Source organism: Montipora foliosa, chromosome 6 (genome assembly GCF_036669935.1).
Source record: "Montipora foliosa isolate CH-2021 chromosome 6, ASM3666993v2, whole genome shotgun sequence".
In the NCBI taxonomy this organism is placed as follows: Eukaryota; Metazoa; Cnidaria; class Anthozoa; order Scleractinia; family Acroporidae; genus Montipora; species Montipora foliosa.
Genome location: NC_090874.1, coordinates 56,920,665 through 56,938,788, shown reverse-complemented (window position 1 = coordinate 56,938,788; position 18,124 = coordinate 56,920,665). Strand labels below are relative to the sequence as shown.

Below are 18,124 nucleotides of genomic sequence, written 5' to 3'. Positions count from 1 at the left end.
AACACATGATACACCGCTCTGCATTAAGCAAGTTAACCCTAAATTTACTATTATAGGCATTACATGTATATCGAGTGTTTTCATGTGATGTCATGGGGGCCATGTTGGTATTCCTAAACAATGAAACAGCGGCAGTGATGGTGTACCCAACCAATCCTCTGGGAATTGAACTCTATTATCATGCTAACACTGTCTTTAGTTTTGCTGGAAAAACAAGGTTACTGATCACGTGAGTGAATACACTCTATAGTAATGCAACACTTAAAAGTTTTACTTACTGTATACTTGGCCAACATATTCTATGTTGCCTGTGATTGATGTATTACATATACTAAACAGACTCTTAGATGCATGACAACATTCAAGCTATTTGTGAAGAGTTATTATTCTAAAGTCCTAGCAAAAAGGATACTGTATGTTGCTATAACCAACATGAAATTAGAATTGAACCGAAATTAAAACAAACCTTTTCTTTTTCTCTTTCCAGGAATTCAAGTGCAGCTTCTGGCTCTGAAATCAATAGAGTATTATAAGACACAGAATACCGGTAACAAAAGTGACTACATTTTTGGTCTATTTTAACTTTCGCTCAGAACTACCAACAATCTTTGTCAGTTGCCTGGAAAGCCCTAAAGTGTAGTTTTTTTTCTCTGATTTGAGCTTCATTTTCAAGAGATAAATAACCAAAAATACTGTCACCTTTGCCTTTGAAGCATGAAGCAAAAGAAGGTTATCAACTACTGAAATACAGTCAAAAAGTGTAAAAAAAATCACAAAAAAAGTGCTCAGAGTGAAAAAGCAATTTGTTACCTTTTATTTCCTTTATAACAAATAGAACAATTTCCATGAGGGACAGCATGTTTATTCTGAGACAAAGAGAACAAACAGGAGATTGTAGCAGTCCTTATTTGCTGGAACACCATGTAAGTACAGTGTGTTGAACAGTTTTGCCAGAAGAAAAGACAATCAAAATTTGATGAAACACAGGCTCGCTGACAACGCAGGGTTGTCACTGGATTTTGTTTACAAAATTCCAGGAGTATTCAAGGAGTTTTCAAGAACCAGAAATTGCATTTTCAAGGGATGTTTGGAAGAAGATTTCTATGCCATATATCATGTTTCAGTGTTTTCTTTGCTGAAAAAGCCTACTTTGATATTATTTCCCAAGTCCTGTGAGTTAAGTGCATTCAAAGACACTTTAACTTTTGCATTTAATTTTACCCCAACAGTCAAATTTGGGTTAAATTTTTGAAAATGTCTCTTTAACTTACATGTAGCATGATGCAATTTCAACAATTTCCAACACTTTTCACCCAAGCAAAACTTCAAGGGGTTTTCAAACCTTTCCCACCAAATACTTTCTTTTAAGGGATTTTCAAGCACCCTTGAAGTCTAAAATTAAATTCCAGGGCTTTTCAAGGACTTCAAGGAGTAGTATAAACCCTGACAACAGTATTGTTGCCAAAGTCCCCACTAAATCCTTACCTATGTTCAAAATCTGCAAGGAAATTTTCATACATCTGAAAAAATCAAACAAAACCTAAAGGTCAAAACTACAATACTCATTCACATAAAGAACACAGTCCATCCTGCCATCAAGTACACAGTACTGTAAGGAGGTCACACCACTGCCTTATAGCAGAAAGTGATAGCATTGTCCCGACTAAATTTTTATGTTTCTTTGAAACCTAACATATTTAGTATCATTTTACTTAGACCATGACTAACCCTTATAAAGGGCTCAATAAGGAGTGCATACTATAGGGTCCCTATTAAATTGTATTATTATACTGAGTCGTGTATCCAGCTTCCTAAGGTAGATATATCTTTTACTTGTGACCTACAGCTCATCTAGACTCCCAAGCAAGCCTTCGGACTTCCTTTCATGTTTCTGGGGAAATTCATGTGTCACAAAGCCATAAAAACAACTGCTTGGGAGGCTACAAGATTTTTCTGTTCTCTTGAATACTGCTGCACATATGCATGTACCTCAACAAGCCCCCCATTCTGAGCAAAGTAATCACTCTTGACAAACTGAGCAAGTTTGAGTGTCAGCTGATGCCACAACCTTAAAGAGATAACACAATGGCATGCAATTAATAAGTGCTCTATCTAAAACACATACTCTGGTTTAAAACACTAAATTACTAGCTCTCTCGATCTTTCCACAAACTTTGCTCTCCAAAACTCTCTTCACTGTGATAAAGCATACACAATTTGAGCTACAGATCTATACATAACCAAAAATGATTCAGTCATTTAGTGGTGGTGAAATACTATATTTAAAAAATTACCAACTCAGAGTCATCAGTAGTGAAAAGAAAATAATATTTCGATGTCTTCACAACGTCTTCAACAGTCCGATGGTTGATTAATTTTTTTTTTTTTTGGATTAGGTTATGCTTCCAGAGCAGGAAAACAATCTTTCGATAAAGTATAAGTTAAAATGTACATGTACAGACTGACAAAATGAAACCGCTCAAACTCAATTACACAGATTTGGCACCATCGCTAGTCCGTGTTCCCTCCCAAGGTTAACTCGGCATAATTTTTCTAGGAGATCCTGAGTGCTAAAATTTAGGAAAGGGATGGGAAGTGCGATCAGTTGTGCCAAAAGACGTGACAAGGCAAAAAGTTAGTTTAGCTCGAGCCAACTTACTTTTTCTCGTATAGTTCTCCAAGAACAGCCCACTCTGATGCCAAAGGTCCACCTTCACTCTGTTTTCTACTCAAAAATCCTTTTACGTCTCTCATATTACTGGCAAAAATAGTTGGATAACAAAAGATCTGCTTCAAAATGGTGGATTTTGTGTCGCTTTGAGCCCTCGTTTTAATTCAGCGCCTTGCTAGAGGCTTCATATATGGGTACCCAATTGAATGCTATAAACGCAGCCGACAAGTTTCCCGCCAAAATGTGGAAAATAGTGTTTTGTTAGTTTTCTAAACTTGTGGGAAATTCTTCGCCAAAGAAGAACAGTAAATTCTAAAAGATATTTTTATTCAAGGCATTGCGCTATATAAAGGCAAAAGAAGATCGAAAATGCTCGAGTAAATATCCCAGTTGAAGGAAAAGGGGTAGGCCTTTTTACAGTTCTACTAGTTTGCTTTGTACTCAAGTTAGTGGTCTTTCAGCCGGCCCAATGTCATGAATTTCATCATTGATAGGTCATCGATAGGATCATATTTCGTTATCTGTTGCTTAATGGACATTCAAGTGTAAATTTTTAAAGGGTCACAATACGCTTATTATATTTTTTGTCAGTTCATAAATGACATGGAGAAAATTGCAAGAAAACAACCCAATTGCAATCGTACAGCGTTTGTAAGACAACCAGGTAAGAAGATAAACAACGGAATTTTTTAGCCCTAATACATAACTCAATAACGGTGCGACTTCTGAGCAACGACTGATTCATACATCGTACCTGTGGGTTGCACCAAACTAACGATGAGGTAAGGGCTTGAGTGAGGGTATAACTTCTAAGCTTAGGAAGCTGAAAAGTTGTCGTAATTTATGGGTTTCGTTCGGCACATGACCAGAAATCAATCAGCCGTCGCTCCATGGTCGCATAATGCGACAGACCTGTCGAAATTAACGTTGTTTGCCGCTCTAAATTTAAAGCTAACCTGCCGAACCAAGCTGAATCAAACGGCCCTCTTCTGCCGTGCTTAGACTAATAGCTCAACCGTCAGGTTCGACACATGACTGGAGCGTAGTTGGTCGACTATTTGCCAAAATAATTTTTACTGAAACATGTACCACCAATAAAGTGGTCATGTGCATATCATTTACTGTTGACCCCAAAAATATGGTATCAAACGAGTTGTTTTCAAACGAATTGGTAATTTTAATTAACTATATCTTGTTCTGTGGAAAGCTGAGATTTCGAGGGTTAGTAGGTCGTGGGACGTTTTTGCATCGGGTGGCAAAGAAATTTTGTGTTCGAACTAGGTAAAATGAAAGAAACGAAAGTAAATTAATGAAAATCCAGCAAAGAGAAGAGGTTTTATTAAAAGTCGCAAACGTTTGGAATAAAATTATATTATTTTTCAAATCGGCTTTGCTTTTATGCAAGCGGCGACGTGTCTCAGAAAGTATGGGGGAAAGGGAGAGTGGAGTGATTTTCAGTTTGAATGCCATTCCGAACAAAACTAGGATTTTCCTCGATGGTCCTGAATTACATTCCACTATTCTTGGCCAATGGGCAAGTTCACCTAATTTCATATTCAGTGAATCTTTACATTCTTCCTAAATGCAAATTTAACTTATATTAAACATGCTCGTCCTCAACTTCGGCCACCGGATCACTTAGATTTTCAAAGGCTAGATTGCTGTTACTTAAACTCACTGTTCAGTGTTGTTGTTTTTTTTAAATTATCCATTGTAGCTAGAGTGTTATTCGTGGACTGCAGCCCGCCCTTAGATGCAGACATCTGTGAATACCTTCACGAAGCTCTTGTGAATTTCTTTTCACTGGTTACACATCTCAGCGGACCTTGTCGAACACCATTTTTCGGGTTGTTTGTACTTAAAAGCTTTCCCAAGGTATGCTAAATTTACTTACTTGAATTGTTAATGTTACTCATGACAATGTAACGGGGAAAACCACCTGGCTTTGACGAGTAAAATCCTCTGGCGTTTGACAGAGTAAAATCAGTCTGGTGTTAGACAGAGTAAAATCAGTCAAGTTATTTTTTAGAAACGGTGAATAAAAATCGTCATAAGGTGGTCCTGCCAACATTTTTTTTTATATTGCACAGATTGATGTTCGTATCAACTATTGGTAATTTACCACGACTGAATCGATCTTTCAGTGGCTAAATTCTCAGAAAAGGATCAAATCAGTTATTTATTTTCAGAACTTGGTTCCATTGCAACATGTCAGAGGAAACTTTTCACGACTTCATGCAGCGTTTGAGGAATTAAAGTTCCTTGCCAAAGGAAATCCAACCACTTTATCCTCTCCAGGTAATTAGGAGGTACCGCACGGCAACAGTAAGTTTAATTTGGAAGGTTATATACATATATACGTCAGGCCACAGTTGTTCAAATGATGGATAGCGCTATCCACCGGATAAATCACTATCCAGTGGATAAGTATTAGCGAAACCAATGGCAATAGGATAATGGATAGCGATGTGTCCGGTGGATAGCGCTTTCTACTTTTTGAACAGCTGGGGCCAGAAAGTTAAGTATCATCAAGTTAAATCCTTTGTTTTCCTTTCCAGCCATTTCACTATAAAATCGGCCAGCTTTGAGAGACTCAAACGTGCGTAAGTTGGAGGACATTTACCCTCCGCGTTGTTTTGAATAAAATTTCGTTACTTCGACAGGAGTTCATTCCGTCAAAACCAAGTTTGACAGTCGTGGCTGGCACTTCTCCGTACTGTTAAAAAATACGTTCATATACGAAAAAAGGAAAGGATGTCTGTTTATTAAACATTGTATAAAATTGTCTCACTAAAATGCAAACGATATCGAGAGTGCATCAATTTGTTTGCTGACTTAATTAAAGTGTAAGAGGTGGAATGAGAACAGTTAATCACCATGATGTAAAAGTCACTTGTATTTTTAAGGGAGCATGTTTTCCACAAGAACGATAATCTCATCTTACCAATATTTTAATTTTTTTTGAGACGTTATTCATCAAGGGCTGAAAGAGGCTGTGACACAGTTTAAACGGCAATCTCAAAGCTTAAGACAGGTCAGTTGCCGCCAGGCTCGAATCATTTAGCTGTTTAAATTGAGAGCAATATACCCCCTTTTTCCAAGTCTCTCTTGGAAGTTTCTCTCGCGTTCTTTAACATAAAAAATTTGGACCGTTAGACGATTAGCGGCAAACAACTATGAAAACGTTTCTAAGAGAATTGGCCTTTTCAACCCGGCATCGAATGAGACTTGTAAAGGCGTGATTGGAGCTCCATTTCCCAACATTGATATCTTCCCGCCTCATAGCCATCATGTGCTCTACTCTCTTTGTGGTGAAATATTTCATCCAGTTTTGTCGCTGGCCTCTCCCAAGTTTGGACAACCACCGTACCTTACCTTTGTCCCAGCGAAGACTAGTCAAAGGCAATGTCCCAGCTAAGACTAGTCAAAGGTAAGGAAGGTTGTTAAAAAAAACTTGGAGGATACTGAATCGATAAGGATTGTTGTTATGATCGTCAGTCTTCACTTTTCGAATTTAGCGTTTATCTTATCTTTATTTATGTCTTTTGTCTTCAAGATGAGCACATCAAGTTGTCAGCTAGAGATCGTCTTCTTCACCTGCAGATCGGCAATTTGTGTCACAAAACATATCGAAAAGTTCTCAAAAAGCATCGACCTCGAGAATCTGAAGGTTTGGCGTCCTTTACAAGTCATATGTTATTACATTCAAAGACACTAAGATTGAGAAAATCCATACTTTTTGTATGACATCCCTGGAGCAAATGCTTTCATGAACAGTATTTACAGATTTGATAACTCATGACATTTATTAGCGAGGACTAAACGCTTGTATAATTAAAAAAAAAAAAGTTAAAAAGAGCTTGTCGAAAAGAAGTGACCTACAATTTTACTGATACACTTAGTTTATCAAGTGAACTGTGATCTTCGCAGTTATGAACGCAATTTTTGCAATTGCATAAAGAACCCTGAAAAATTCAGGACTTCAAGGAGGTTTGAACCCGTGACCTCGCGACACCGGTGCGGCTTCATAGCTCAGTTGGTTAGAGCGTCGCACCGGTATCGCGAGGTCACGGGTTCAAACCCCGTTCAAGTCCTGAATTTTTCAGGCTTCTTTACGCAACTGCAAAAATTGCGTCCATAACTGCGAAGATCACAGCTTCACTTAATTTCATATCCGCAGTTCATATATGATCCATTTCATATATCATTTCATCGTTAGTTCTAGTTTAATTAAACGAAAGAGAGAAATGATTCTTGCACTTATCTAGATAGTTTAAGCACATATACCTGAAGTGATTCAGGTGGCTCCAACGGGATACTGGCATACTATGAAATGTAAGTGCTCCAGGAGCCTGAATTTGTGAATTTTTTAGCCTGCGTTGCTGGCGGTTCTGTTGTTGCGGAAAGCGAGAGATCTCGAGCGACGAAGCCGCGAGAAGGCTGGGGCGAGTGTTCTTCCTTTCCCCCGTCCCAGCCATCCCTTGCTCCGCAACAACCGAACCGCCAGCTGCGCAGGCTAACGAGTTTTGTACCTTACTTTTGTATTCCTTCTTTAGAAAATCCAGGTGGTCAATGTCCAAAAATTGGACGAACTGAACACACAAGAAGATGATACACGCTCAGGTAGGATAGAAAACGATAATTTAAAATTCTCACACACCCTTATGATCATTTCGTTCTTTGCATCAGTATATCTCCATTTCTTCATTTGTGGAGACACACTGGTGTAATGGTCAGTGATTCGGATTCCCGCCCCCAACTGCAAGAACGCTGGTTCGAGACCTAGCTCAATCATTGTGTTGTATCCATAGACAAATAACTTTGGGGATAGTAGTAGTAATAGTAAGTTTATTAAATCTCCAGCCAGTGGCTCTTCCGATTTAATTTACAATAATTGGAAATCGAATAAAACTACCAATAAAAATTACAATATAATCATAAAAAAATAAAAGTAAATAAATAAATAATTAACTATTCTACAATTCTAATCCTAAAAATTGCTACGGACTGTTATATATTTCGCGCTTTACTGCGCGCTTGAAAACTGAGAGTGTTGCGCTATTTTTCGTTTCTTCACTTATAAGAGAATTCCGAGCGGTGATTGCTTTATAACTAAAGGACCTCTGTGCTGTAGCTGTCCTACAAAAGGGTACGACTAGGTTGTCCCTAGATCTAGTATTGTAGCTGGGGATAGCTGATCTTTTGTTGACGTAACACTCTAAATATTGTGGTGCAAGGCCATTAACTATTTTATATAGCATCGTAGCATCACGCACTAATACCTGATTCTTAATAGAAGGCCAACACAGTGCCCGCAGCACTGGTGAGATGTGATAAAACTTCTTGGTGTTAGTCAACACACGCGGGCGGCGAAGTTTTGTACAAGTTGCAATTTGTTTATGTTGTACGCAAACGTTCCAGACCAGATTGTCGAGCAATAAAAAAGTTTACAAAAAACTAGACAGTTCAGAATGGTGGTAAGTACTGATTTAGAAAACAAGTGCCTAACTCTGCTTGTCTGGCATGGGATAGAAATAAGAGACGAGGTCAGAGTATTAACGTGTGAGGTTCGAGTCCAATATTATACCCAGGTCTTTGACTGAGGACACAGGAATTAAATGTTGCTCAAGAAAGGGGACTCTGATATCAAGTACTTTACTTAAAAGCTGTTTCGTTCCAAAGAGAATAAGTTTAGTTTTGTCTGGATTAAGAAGCAACTTATTCGTGCAGCACCAAGAGGCAATAAGTCGGAGATCTTCCGAGACTTTTGCAAGACAGGAGTCAATAAACAATCGAGGACAAACTCTTAATAAAATAACCCTGCTTCCAAGTGCTTTCAGTTACAAACAAAAAATTAACCATTTTTCAACTCCCTCTCTCCCGACTCATCGTTGTTTTTTTGGGGACACGGATAATTACCTGGATCAACACTTTCCAAAGCAACATTGGATAGGGGGAGTGGGGAGGGAAAAGTAACTGTTTTGGAATTCACAAGGGAGAAATAACGAACAAGTGTATTTTGTTGGTTTGTATACGGTTTACTTAACAGATTTTGACCACGTTTGTAGCATCCCGTTCATAATCTCGTACCCAGATCTCACTCTGTCATTGGAAATAGGGTGATCTGGGTACGAGATTATCCCGTTCAAGGGGTTAGCAATGCTCTTTGTCGCTTCATGCTACTTGAAAACGGGATAAACTCTGGCCGGCCGTGTGAGCTCCAGCGGCTCTTGAGCGTGCCTCATTTGAAAATGAGTACACTTAAAACGTTAATATTAATAACTGTTGATGACACGAGCATTTTTTTTGCTACTTTTTATCCAAAAATTAAAGATAACAGTTCACCTGGAACTGATGATGATGGTCTCGTGGAATGTGGCCTCGTCGATGTTATTTCCTTGGAGAAAGGTAACAAATTAAATTAATTACAACTTAGGACTGTTTTTAGTTAAAATGACTAGTAAAACACGTTGGACATACACACCGCGCTGCATAAGTTCAAGACAAGCTTTGATAAGTCTCTTATGCAAATTACCATCCCAGACCATTTACATCGGTCATTAACTTTAGAATCAGCTAGACCAAAAGGAAATATTAATATTGTGCTTGCAGAAACTTCGAGGCAAGCCTAGTTCAAATGTGTTTCGTGAAATCTTGCTAATTTACAAATCTCATTTCTGTTTTGTAGATGTTCTTAGCTTTCAAAACTTTTTCAAGTCTTGGTTAATTGATGGGAGCACAGATCAGGAACACTTACAGTTGACTCTTCCCAACGCCTTTGCCCAGGATAATGACAGCGGAAGTAAGTCACTGGCTTTTGTCTGACTGCAGAACAAGAGTGTCATTGGGAGTTACTTTATATATTTTTAGCGCGTGATTACTTACAGGCGATCAACTGAGTCAAGAAACCGTCAATACGGGTCTCACGCTCAAGTGTGATCTGCATGAATGTATGCTGGATCCTTTTCATCTACCATACCAGTCTTGTTTTGTAAGTATATCTCCACGTTCTACACGCTTTCAATTAGTCTTTATAAAATGAAATTGTTTTCAAGGTTTAGTGACATTCAGACCAGAGAGAGGTGCAAACAAGTAATGACTTGGATGAATTAAGTTAAGATGGACTATGACGAACACATCAATTGCTTGTCCCACCTTTCATAAATCAGGTATATCTAGGAATATTTTAAGGGGGTGGAGGGGGTGAATTGAAAGAATCGTAGTATATACTCTAAAAAAAGTCCAGATAGTTTCGGCTGTCATTTTCACTTTGTTGTGTTTTGCATTAATCAAAACGTTCACATCAGGTAAACAGTATCTGTTCCAGCAAAAAGAAAAATACAATGAAAATCAGATAACTAGAGAGAAAAAGGAAATTCAAAATGGGGGGTGGCTAACCACCCTATTCAACTCCCCCCACTCCCCCTCGGATCCGCTCCTGGCTCCATTTTGTTTGCGGTTGGTGTCTTGTTCTGTGAACCACCCTCGAGAGTCATTGTAATTACTGTGTCCTTACTCGATCATTCTGATCAACATAGACGGTGTGTTCAGAATCAGCAAATATATCAAGCAAAGGAGTAGCAGTGACAAAACCGAACATACTGACGTATCCTGTATACAATCTGACTGCAGTAAAACTTGTCAAGGCAAATGCCGTATGCGAGTCTGTGGTATGTGGAAGTATATTGTATCGATATTTTAAGGGTTACTCGCCGAAGTCTTACTGAGGGTGCATTCTTTTGGGAGTATCCGTGCTATTCTCATCCCGAATTCGGAATAACAGAATACAAGGAACTTCACTTCGCAAAAGAGCGCATATTCTTAAAACGGAATGCTATAAGCGAAGGTGACCTGGGAACCATTGTATTTGCGGATGCGCCGGTTTCCCGAAAGTTTGGCGCACGAAATATTGAAATATGGACAAACGTACCAATTTTTTGGCGGTTTTCTCGATTTTTCGGTTTGCTTCATTTGCTAAAAACCTTAAGGGGAAGATGACGAAGAAGTTTTTGTACTTGTGAGTGCTTTGCGTAGTGCAAATGCGTTCCCATACGCCCTCCTTCTTGATGTTGACTTTGTTGAAAAAGCAGTTCGTACGTGGTTTTGTACAAACCAATTAATGCCAACGTCATTTCTTTTGACCAGGCCGCAAGGGCACGTTTTTTTTTAAATAACACAAACTAACAGACCTTCTTGTTCTAGCATCGGTACGCAAAAAATCAGAACAGAGGTCATGCACAACCGCATCTACGGTAGATATTTTGGATCGTTATTCTATTTAAATTTTTATAATTTTCAAGCCGCCGGTGCGCGACCGGCCGGCAGCGTATCATTTCCCGCCAAAATTTTCCCAAAAGAACGCATATTCTCCCTATTCGGAGTTTAACCGAATTCCGATCATTTCGTTCATTCTGCTATCGGGAGCAGAATTAACGGAATAGTAGTCCGTTTGTTCCGAAAACGGAATAGGTCCCAAAAGAACACGAATACCGCTTATTCCGTGTATTCCTATTCCGGAATAGTGCCAGAAGAACGAGCGCTGAGATGCACAGAACCTAATCAGATTTTTGAGGAGCTTGGTCGCAAATATAAAAATTCTGTTATTACTATTGATGGTTTCAAAATTTATGGTTTTCAACAACCTCAGGTTGTTGACATTGCAAAGTGAACTCGCCAAACTGAAGAAATTAGAAACAAGCCAGGAAAAGTCATTGATGATATCAGAGAACTAAAGGGAGAAGGGACATAAATAAAAACATAAGAATTCGTTTCTTTTGCTTTCTGCTTTTTGTAAATGCATTTATTTCTCCAAATCTTTTTTAATATTCCCTTTACTAACTACTTGTATTATTTTTATTTTGTTTCCTTTCCTCGGATTTGTTACTTTATAGCTCTTCGGAATGGTGAGTGGAAATTTCTTTGAAATAAACAAGCTCTTCCCATGCAGACCCATTTTTGAAAAACTTCGACCGAATTTCAACCTGAAACACTGGTGCTTTGGAAGTGGCATTCGCTTTTATGAGCGCACAGCTCACAAATCCTAATCGATTGCTTTTGAACTCTTGGCAAAAGAAATAGTTGAAGTAAGGATTTGTTCCAGTTTTTGGGCGAAGGGAGCTGGGATGGCATAGGAAGCAGGTGATCATTGCATAGTGCAGGTGATCATTGCATAATGCAGGTGATCATTGCATAGTGATGATTGCACTCGCCTCCCACCCATGCCCACTGAGGTTTATCCATACAGTTATGGCAATTTCCATTGAAAGAAGTTCTAAAACAATATCATCCTGACTTCTGTATTTCACTGAAACAATGGGAAAAAAGAGGCCAACCTTTATTCAACACAATTAATAGTTTATATATATTTCGAGTGATTGTAGCATGCTTTATCATTTTCATATAAAGCCGTATGTTGTTCGACCCACCTTGTGCTGGAAGATGGACTGGGAGGATCTTGAAAGTAACCAACAACACTTCTACGCTTTGTGTTCAGTACTTAAAGATAGGGTATGCTCATACCATATGTATCTACCAAACTTACATTATCTCTGTTAAATTCGAGCTTTGAAGACTGCAGCTAATAAACGCCAACCGGTTTCTAAGATGTCTTCTTTGAAGAGTTAATCCCCATTGATCTCTGCTAGTTCTAACGTTGATTTGAAGCTGAGGTGCGAAAACGTTTGTGGAATAAAAATTCATTGAGCTAAATCTAACAATATAACTTCGAGTTTCTCGCTTATTTGTCATTTATTTGATGTAAGTTGTTATATGATTGAACAGAAAGATGGAGAATGACATTTAAAATATCATATATTTGAGAATGCAGATATGAAACATTAATTTAGAAGGATCGTCCAGTTAGGAGTCACTATAATCATCTCCTATTATTATGACTAACCTTTCTTCTCATCTCTTGTCACGATTTTTAAGGATGTATTCTTGTTGACAAAGATGACTGTTGACACAGTAACATCCCCAGTTTGTCACCGATCTCCAAAGCCATCTCCTCAGGGGTATTTTCTGTTGCTACCCTCTGACAGTAACTGCCTTTTGTTGAAATCCATCGCTGTAAGTGAACTTACGTTGCCAAGTGATGTGCAACCTTCAGTCGAAGGACCAAGTGACAACGCCCTCTCTGTTGTAGCTTCGTGTCTTGATCAGGTAAAGTTTCATTCGTAAAGTGTTTGCACGCACCTCGCTTGTAAAACAGCAGTTGCGTGTAATAAGAGTTATTTGAAGGCCTCGAAGAACGGTCTCTCCAAAGATTCTTTGTGCGCTTGCATTACTGCCCCAAGATTATCAAATGGTTAAAAGTTACAATCATTGGCAAAAGTATTGGAACACTCACCCTATTAGTTTGTTTTCTTACTTGGCTTGAATAATAGGCTGCGAGCAGTCACTCTTTTGCACTAAAATCGTTGAAACGAGCGAACACTTCAAAATGGCTAAAACTGCGGGTCGCAAATACCGCGGGCGTTGGTAAGCATTCTAACCAATGCCCGCGGTATTTTCGACCCGCAGCTTCAGTCATTGAAAGTTCAACTTACGCTTTCGTTTCAACGATCCTTGAGCAAAGAGAGACTGCTTGCAGTCTATTTGAATAATTGCCCCCTCCCCCCTAGAACAATGTTGGCAATCGTGAACAGCAACATTGATTGGTGGGGAGATTGGGGGACTTCTATATTGAAGCTTTCAGTGGAATTTTGACCGTTATGCTTAGTTTATGACGTCCGAGAGGTTTTCAGGCCGATCCTTCCGTGAGCGTCCCAAGTACTGTTGCCACTGATTGTAGCTGCACTGCTGAATATCAAAAAAGAACTGAATTCGACTTATGTGGTCAGCATTTCATAATCAATTTAAAAGTGCTGTGATAATGGTCTTGTTTAGCACAAATTCCTTGAAAAAAATGCATTGTAAAGCTTTCTTGAAACATTGCAGTCCAAGATAGATTACAAACCTATCCAGTTAACGTTAACAAATTGAATATTGTTTCGAGACCGTAAGCCAGATTTTTTGCCTGCCTATTTCACAGTTAGAATTATCCACTACATATAATCCACTGCTGGTCCATTCAGATCTTTACGAATGCTTAGTCTCCCAATCGCTGAAGAACAACCCCACTTCAAAGCCACAAAAGAGACGTTTCCAGGCTTCACAGGTGAGTCCAAGCGACATGCAAACTCTAGCTGGGCACTTCACTTGATGGGGTATTCCTGTGCAGAGGTAATTGTTTTTTATTTATTTACTCTGTACACAAATTTTCTTGAAATTCCTCCAACCTCATTAATTCACAGTTTTATGCGAAGAATTGTTAAAAAATCTGAAAAAGGCAAATCAAAGCGAGTTCAGATCTGCTTCCCGGGCTCCTTTGGGTAGATACTCGCTGTGCTCTAACGTCAGAATCCCCTAAAACAAATGTGGGCGTCAGCTTCCTGTATGTACCTTTCGAGGTATGTACCTCTCGAGGGAAACCTAGAATACCTAAACCCATTGCTTAGTATTTAAGTTAAATGCAATTAACATCTTTTTGCTTAAACAAATGAGTTTATGGTAACAATTTAGGTACTTTTCTACGCTCTATTTCTTCTTAACCTCGCTACCGGGTATTCTCCCTCTGATTCTTGAGCGGAAGGCGGTGTTTCAATCCTAACGGGAATCTTCGATGGAGCGGTTGTTGTAGCAAGAAGTTTTCTTGACAATCCGTTTGTAGGCTTTACGGTAGAAGGATGAGTAGGATTTGTCTCGGCTGGAGCTCCGCTGTTGTCGACCCTGCTTGTAGGTTTAACAGTGCATAGTCCCGTATCCTTGACCCTTTAAAACAGTCTTCGTAGTTCAGCATATGCACCTGTGCAAACATCATGTAATGTAATGTAATGTAAAACCTCAGTGCGAGTGAAATCCGTTAACGAGTCAAAATCTCAGGGTGCATAGTCATGGTAAGACGCTCTGGCATGCCCAAAAGTGTTAAAACAGCTTTAACTTTCTGTTATCCATCCATGAATTGCAATTTTTTGCACTTGTGCAATCAGGAGCCCATGCCACAATCAATTGTCACGGCCCCGTTTGAATTATCCAATCTCGTATATCTCGTATATACTCGTATATCGGTGTACGGGTACGGGTAGTGTACTCGTACGCGTAAAATGTTCTTGTGCGCAGCTAATTTGATTAAGATACCCGAAGAGTTAACGCGCGGGGATTGGTAGCGATTGTTTACAAAGATGGCGGCTGCGGCAGCAAGGTTTGCTCTTTTTACTCAGAAATAAGTTGTCTAAATTGTTTAATAAAGTCTATCAAATGTATCCAAACGTCTTCTTTACGAATGTTCTGTCTTTAGAAAGTACACCAATGATATGCTTCTTCTCCATGCGTCTGACACTGACGATGAGGACATCGAAATTCTCCTTGTGGATGCTTTGAGTAAGGTTCCGTCTAGTGTTGACATAGGTTTTAAAATTGACCTTGAAAATCTGGACGAGCAAACTTCCATCGACCTGTTTAGGTAACGGCGAGTTTGAATTATAGTCGTGATAACAAAGGTATGGTATTGGAACTCTCCAAACCTTACAACTTTCCGACACAGGTTTAGCAAAAACGATCTTAGAGTACTGCACGATGCTCTTTCAATACCTGCTGTGTATAAGTGTCCAAATGGAACTGTGGCTGGTGGCTTGGAAGCTCTGCTTATCCTACTACGAAGATTGACATATCCAAACCGTTTGTGTGATTTGTGTCAGTTGTTTGGAAGACCCGAGCCGGAACTCAGCATGATAGTCCATGAGGTAAGTCAATTTTTTTTTGAGTTGGCAAGGGGTGGGGAGGGGAGAGTCAACATTAACTTGTGTAAATAAATGGCCCTACTCTTATCATTAAGTGCGTTTTTCAGACACATGGGACATAATAAACAGATCAGAACTAGTATTCCCTGGTAGTATTAACTGGTATTAATATTTATAAAACATATCAAAAGCTAATTAAGGGTATTCCATGTATTTGAAGCACCCCCCTAACTGTCTTCTTTCAAGCCACCTGTTTATTGACCTTTTCCCCCTACTTTTTAAAGGTTTTGAATGACATATACATCAGGTGGAACCACAAGTTGGAGAACTTGGACCAGAACTGGATTGATGCACAGTCATTTGCAGAAGCCATTCACAATGCTGGAAGTCCACTAGACAACTGCTGGGGTTTTATTGATGGCACACTGAGGCCACGCTGCAGACCCATAAGAAACCAGCGAATTTTGTTTTCCGGGCACAAGCGGACACATGGTTTGAAATTCCAGGTAGAAAGGACATCTGGCCATTTATAGTGCTAATATGTTATTCTTTGTCCATTTCATAATTGGATGTTAACCTAACTTGTGTTCATTTGCTTTTAAGAGTGCATTTTGCAAATGTTCAAGTTAAAAAATATCTTAAATACCGTTTTATTTTTCAGAGTGTTGTTTGTCCAAATGGTTTGATAGCAAACTTATATGGCCCAATTGCTGGACATCACCATGATGCCTTCATGCTTCATGAGAGTAATTCAATGCCCAGGCTTGAAGGAAAGTTCAGAGCTCCACATATATTCAGCCTGTATGGAGATCCGGCCTTACCCTCTCCGACAGCATTTACTTGCCCCTTATAGAGGAGCAATGCTAACTCCAGCTCAAGAATTGTTCAACAAAAGAATGAGCAAAGTTCGGGAATCAGTTGAATGGGCATTCGAGAAGGTTGTGCAATATTTTGCGTTTCTCGATTTTCGGAAAAACCTCAAAGTCCTTTTGCAACCAATTGGGAAATACTATGTTGTGGGTGTTCTTTTGATTAACTGCCATACTTGTCTATATGGTAGTGTGACTTCAGATTACTTCTTCTTGCCTCCCCCTGACCTACACACATACCTTAACTGATAATTAAACTGACAAATACAACCTTAACTCAAAACTTCACCTTCATTTTTCATGATTTTTTTAGTTACAGATATGAAACCTTGATAAGTTTCTTTACTCAGATAAAAGGGCAAGTCCATAACTTCTCTTACCACAAGAATGAAATATCCAACCCAACATGAAAAGTCAGCAAGAAGTCTCATGCAAGAATGTAACATTAATTTTGTAGTGCTACTTTTTGGAGGTCATAAAAGCTTTTAATAATTCAAGCTGCATTTTCATTTGTTGCTCCCGGAGGGAAATGCGTCTCTTGTCAACTTCTAATTGCTCTTGCCTAAGTTTAGTTTCAGCCTCAAGTGCATCACGTTTGTATTCTAGCTCCTGGGTTCTGATTGCTTGTTCTAGCTCCTTCTTTTCTGACAGGTATGACATCACATCTGGTCGACCTTGTTGCTTTGTTTTCTTTGGCTTCCCTAGTACAATAATAATTATTTAAAGGTAATTACACAATCTGTGTGAATTATTATTCTCACAGGAAATACCAAGGTTATAACTAACGGCATTTTCAAACTACAAAATGACATTTTGCAGACAGCTTGGTACTTATTTTACTCCACAGTGAACCTGATATAGAGGGACTTGACATACAAAGAAATAGAAATGAAAATTACCCCCCAACCCCCCTTCAAAAAAAAGGGTCATGAAACTGCACTCCCAAAAATGAATCTTGATGAACAAGAAATTTTTGAGTGTTTGCAATAATGCATTTTCATATTTACTTTTTGAGGGAGAGGGGGTGGTTTGGCCAGTCTTCCCTATGTATTCTATGGGTAGTACCATTCTAGCTCATAAATCTTTAGAAAATAAAAGACAATGGGCCAGGTTCTGGCTCTGGAATGAATATACATCTTCTGAACACTTCCAGAGGATAACACTTTTATTCACAAGTAAAGTAGTAGCATGCACAACCAGTTATACTTACTGGCACTAGGGCCAGCTGCTCCCTCATCATCTGAGTTCTCACTGCCTGAAGGACTTGATTCTGAAAAAAGAGAAAGAACAGAACAGGGATGGTTATTTTTAACATTCCTCTATTTTAAAAGTTAAGTCTCAAGTGAGTAACAACTTACTTCTCTTCAGTGTTTCCATAGCCTTATCCCTGAATTCATTTGCTTTCTTTTTATCCTCTTCATCTTTTTTCTTGCCCTTCTTGCTCTGCTGCTGTAAGTCATCAACATAAGCCCTGATATCATCTAAAAGTTGATGAATTTCATTATACTGCTCCTCAGTGCCTGACCTGACAATTTAACAATAAGACCCTCAGCTATTTGCTTATTATTTTAATGGCTGCAAAGTGTTGTAAAAACTCAAAAAGGAATTAATGAAGTACTTTTTTAAGGCTGCAGAGTTTTCATCTTTGTGATGGCGGAGAAGAACATCAAAGTGCTCTTTACATGAGCGGCCTTTCAGTGTGATTTCTTCATTTGCCCATGCTCTTTGGAGATTGTCAGCAATTAGGTTCTAGTCATTGGGATTACTAGGTCTTAATGCCAGCACTTCTCTAAGGAGATCAAGGT

The 18,124-nt window shown here is 38.9% G+C and overlaps 4 protein-coding genes across 4 annotated transcripts in view; 2 read left to right on the top strand and 2 right to left on the bottom strand.

Annotated features, from left to right (window-relative positions):
• Positions 1–2,814, bottom strand: part of LOC138007860 (26S proteasome non-ATPase regulatory subunit 13-like) — an 11,367-nt gene extending 8,553 nt beyond the window's left edge. Inside the window, exons 1-5 of the mRNA XM_068854955.1 lie at positions 2,660–2,814; positions 1,990–2,068; positions 1,486–1,520; positions 811–866; positions 467–510 (exon numbers count right to left, since the gene is read on the bottom strand). Of these exons, the coding sequence (XP_068711056.1) occupies positions 467–510; positions 811–866; positions 1,486–1,520; positions 1,990–2,068; positions 2,660–2,754 (309 nt within the window). The 5' untranslated portion in view covers positions 2,755–2,814. The remainder of the gene's footprint in view (positions 1–466; positions 511–810; positions 867–1,485; positions 1,521–1,989; positions 2,069–2,659) is intronic.
• A 460-nt stretch (positions 2,815–3,274) lies between these two features.
• On the top strand, positions 3,275–14,393 carry LOC138005818 (meiosis 1 arrest protein-like). The gene is made up of 15 exons (XM_068851997.1): positions 3,275–3,335; positions 4,389–4,546; positions 4,861–4,969; positions 5,638–5,705; positions 6,228–6,341; positions 7,228–7,294; positions 9,005–9,079; positions 9,360–9,473; positions 9,559–9,662; positions 10,210–10,341; positions 11,563–11,574; positions 12,077–12,178; positions 12,602–12,832; positions 13,704–13,829; positions 14,382–14,393. Exons 1-15 carry the CDS (start codon positions 3,275–3,277, stop codon positions 14,391–14,393), a joined length of 1,485 nt encoding a protein of 494 aa, XP_068708098.1.
• A 472-nt stretch (positions 14,394–14,865) lies between these two features.
• LOC138006065 (uncharacterized) lies at positions 14,866–16,657 on the top strand. Its single transcript, XM_068852222.1, has 5 exons — positions 14,866–14,912; positions 15,009–15,173; positions 15,255–15,453; positions 15,735–15,956; positions 16,112–16,657. Exons 1-5 carry the CDS (start codon positions 14,893–14,895, stop codon positions 16,301–16,303), a joined length of 798 nt encoding a protein of 265 aa, XP_068708323.1. The 5' UTR covers positions 14,866–14,892; the 3' UTR covers positions 16,304–16,657.
• A 121-nt stretch (positions 16,658–16,778) lies between these two features.
• Positions 16,779–18,124, bottom strand: LOC138006066 (uncharacterized). Its single transcript, XM_068852223.1, has 3 exons — positions 17,678–18,124; positions 17,530–17,589; positions 16,779–17,020 (listed from the first exon to the last, which is right to left on the bottom strand). Exons 1-3 carry the CDS (start codon positions 17,694–17,696, stop codon positions 16,779–16,781), a joined length of 321 nt encoding a protein of 106 aa, XP_068708324.1. The 5' UTR covers positions 17,697–18,124.